The sequence below is a fragment of the Diaphorina citri genome, unplaced genomic scaffold, assembly GCF_000475195.1.
Source record: "Diaphorina citri unplaced genomic scaffold, Diaci psyllid genome assembly version 1.1 scaffold45441, whole genome shotgun sequence".
In the NCBI taxonomy this organism is placed as follows: Eukaryota; Metazoa; Arthropoda; class Insecta; order Hemiptera; family Psyllidae; genus Diaphorina; species Diaphorina citri.
The window spans coordinates 1-3,181 of NW_007422761.1; the positions used below are offsets into that span (position 1 = coordinate 1).

The following is a 3,181-nucleotide window of genomic DNA, read 5'->3' on the forward strand; positions in this document are numbered from 1 at the left end:
TAACACTTATGCTGATGATGGCTTTCACTTACCTCTCTAGTTTTTCTGACGCTGATGTCCTTGGTGTTTTGTGATTTTTCAGCTGGGGTCAAGTTGAGGATGTTTTGGATGGTGGTGTATGGGTGTTGGGTGGCGATGAAGATTTTCTCTTCCTTGTTCTTGTTCAAAGGTTCGACCTTGAAGGCAACTTGATTGTTTTGTAAATCTAAGTCAGCGGCAGCCTTGATGGGAATGTTGACTTGGAAGTATTTGTTGTTTCCAGCAATGTAACGTTGTTGGTTGTTGGGGGTGATGAAACTGATCTTTGATTGTCCCTTACCGGCGTACCTGTAAAAATGGGTCACATTTCATGAAGCTTAGTTACCTTGAGAGACAAATATGTATTGAAATTCAAAAGTTACTGTACTAATAATCATGAGATGTTCAGAAAAAAGATCTGTTTCAAGCAATTTCCATTGATTAGTTTATACTTACAACAGTTGAGCTTCAACAGTGACGTTGGCAGTGTTGGGTACAGCAACTTGACGGTCATTTCCTTCGACTAAGCTGGGGTGAGTCTTGAGTTTCATTTCTCCTCCAACGGAAACCAAGTTGGTCTTTTTGTAAGAGAATTGGAAGGGAAGACCCATAGCGGTCGGGAAGCCAACGTTGATAACAAAGCTGTTGTACAATTTGGTGTAGTTGAAGTTTTGTCCGTTTTGGAGTTGAGCGGCAACGGCCTTGAGGGCTAAAATGATAAAAATGAAATAATTCTTTTTGGGTTAATAACCACCGCAAAGTTTTTTCTATTATTTTTTGGATTTCGGATGTTATCTATTCAATAAAATTAGCGAGTGTGTCAAGAATTTGATTTGGAATTTATGTACTATATCGATTGAGAATATGATGTTTGTAGGGGCACTCACTTCTTGGGATCTGTTCTACGGTGTGGTTGTCAAAAGCGAAGAGTCTGTTTCCTCCGAAGATGGTTGCGTAGATTTGAGCTTCAACTTGTTCGGCTTGTTCTCTCTTGATGTTCAACATCTGGGCAATCTTTTCGGTAGAGTGTGAGTCGTTGTTGGAAGATTGTTTGGCGTTCTTTTCTTGTCTTCTGGATTCTTCGGTACTGAATTGGTTCTCCAATAATCCCAATAGGTCGCTGACACTAGCGGTCATGACTGCGAACTGTAAATAATTAGGGATACATTGTCATCAGTAAAATTGTACGATTTTACCAGTATTGTTGATCGTTTTAGAGTAATCTAGAGAATAATACATGTCCCTTTCTCTATTCGATTATGTTAATATCCATTTTTACACCAATATTTGGTTTTTCATGCGTTGCCTAGATCACCTATTTACTATTGTCAGCAGCATTACATTTCCAAACTAAAGCAGTAGGTACAAAATTTTAATACAATACTTACTCTGTCCTTTTCCATTTCAAGACCTCCAAGAACTCTTCTCAGAGAGGCAGAAATTCCTTTGGGTAAGATGCTGTCCTCGCTTCCGATGGTTTGGAAGTTCTTGATGTAACCCAAGTTTTCTTCCTTCATGGCGTAAGATGACAGGTAGTTCTTGGAGTATTGGAGTCCGTAGGTCTTGGGGCTCAACATTTTCTTGGCAGCTTTGGCGTTTTGGGCGCTAAAATATAAGAAATGAATTATTATTACACTTGTGTTATACGAACCTCTTATTTAGCTGGCACTCAATTAGTCAATTACTACCTGGAGCTTGAGTTTCTTCGAACTACATACTAATGTCATAAATTGTATGAATGTTAAGTTCCAATTTACTTTGATGATGGTCAACGATGGCATGGCGTTGTTACCGTTCCAGCAATCTGCTTGAAGTTGTGGCGGGTGTTGTTGTTCCCAGCAGCGCTTTCGATGCGGCGATTTGACAGCAGAGTTAATGGTTTGCTTCATGTCTTGTTCCATGAAGCAGCCATACGTTTGGATGCAATGTGAGCGGAGTGGGTAGGTCTTCATGAGTTGGAGTACAGTCAGCCGGTTTTTAACCGACTTTGTTGGTGTAATAAAGGTTATTGTGTTGCAGTGCGGCCTCATAGGCGTGGTACTTGCGGTTTGTGTTGCCTTCGGCGGTGAGTGGCTTGAGATGATTAGGTTGTTTGTTCCGGAGAATGTAGGTCGGTTCAGGCTAGCGGTGGTTTAACTGGCGTACATTTCCATTAGTCGATTTGTAAGTGGCGGGTAGGAAATCGTTTTCGAAGTGATATAATAATAAATAACATAAAAACGGGCTCCCTTTTTTTGACTTTGAGATCTTGCAACTTTCACCAATGGATATAAATATAATGTCCTGTCGAATCGGCACTGACGGCAACGAGTCGTCCTTGCACCAAGGGCGAAAACTACCGCGTACTTTGGGTTAGTCCTAGCTAGGCGTTTCAGCTTATCCTCTTCTCGACGACTTAATAACCGACAGAGGGGTTGGTGGCGGGCTATGCCGGGTTGGGCACCTTATGTAGTTCCTTAAGGAAGCATTCATAACCTTAACTAACTTTTATGATGGGTGTATTTAAAGTATGTTTCTTCTTCTGAATTAAGCAACTCCGCTACAATTTTACTATTTAAACCGAACGCCTTACATGCACTATATAACTTTAAGGACTAACATATTAGAGTCTAAGAAAGGATTTGTTACGTAACTCCCAAACTGTAAAGAAAAAAATAGAGAGCAATAAGAAATCTTGGAACGGCTGGTGAGGTTCAGGTGGTTTGTTCGAGTGGAGTTTGAGACGATAGGAGAAGGCAGGCGGTCAACACCGTTGCTTTTTCGGGTCAGCACTGAGACTGTTGAGGTGTGTTGGGTTATGGTCAAGAGACGAAAGCCTGGGGACGAGTAGTTTTTTGTCGTTTCTGTAGTGACTTGTCTATGTAGGGTGATTGAAACCGGTGTTTGAGTTCTTCGATGGTCTTTGGTGTCATGTCAGACTTTTCGAGCTAGATGGTAGTTTTCGAGCAGCCTTTGACATCCTGTATGGCGGGCAGGAGCGACAGAAGTTGGGTAGTGAACTCTCCCTCTTTCGGGGGCGTCGGTGGTTGAAGGTTGCAAAAGTTACCAAGCGGCGGTACCTGGTTCAACGTCTAATAGTTGGTTTGTTTTAGACAGGTTCGGACCGAGAGAAAGTTGTAATGGAAGTGTGGTGGCCTCTTCGGTTGCTTAAATGCAACACGAC

General features: G+C 41.8%; 2 protein-coding genes across 2 annotated transcripts in view; both read right to left on the reverse strand.

Moving 5' to 3' along the window:
* Nucleotides 1-32: 32 nt before the first annotated feature.
* Nucleotides 33-1,637, reverse strand: LOC108254328 (vitellogenin-like; the record flags this gene model as incomplete). The annotated part of the gene is made up of 4 exons (XM_017449334.2): nt 1,407-1,637; nt 906-1,164; nt 475-727; nt 33-327 (listed from the first exon to the last, which is right to left on the reverse strand). Coding segments are annotated over exons 1-4 (996 nt in total), but the record flags the coding sequence as incomplete, so codon positions are not given.
* A 1,308-nt stretch (nt 1,638-2,945) lies between these two features.
* LOC103523837 (vitellogenin-like) overlaps nt 2,946-3,181 on the reverse strand; it is a 17,386-nt gene continuing 17,150 nt past the window's right edge. The window contains exon 8 of the mRNA XM_017449335.1: nt 2,946-3,077. Coding sequence (XP_017304824.1) covers nt 2,946-3,077 — 132 coding nt within the window. The remainder of the gene's footprint in view (nt 3,078-3,181) is intronic.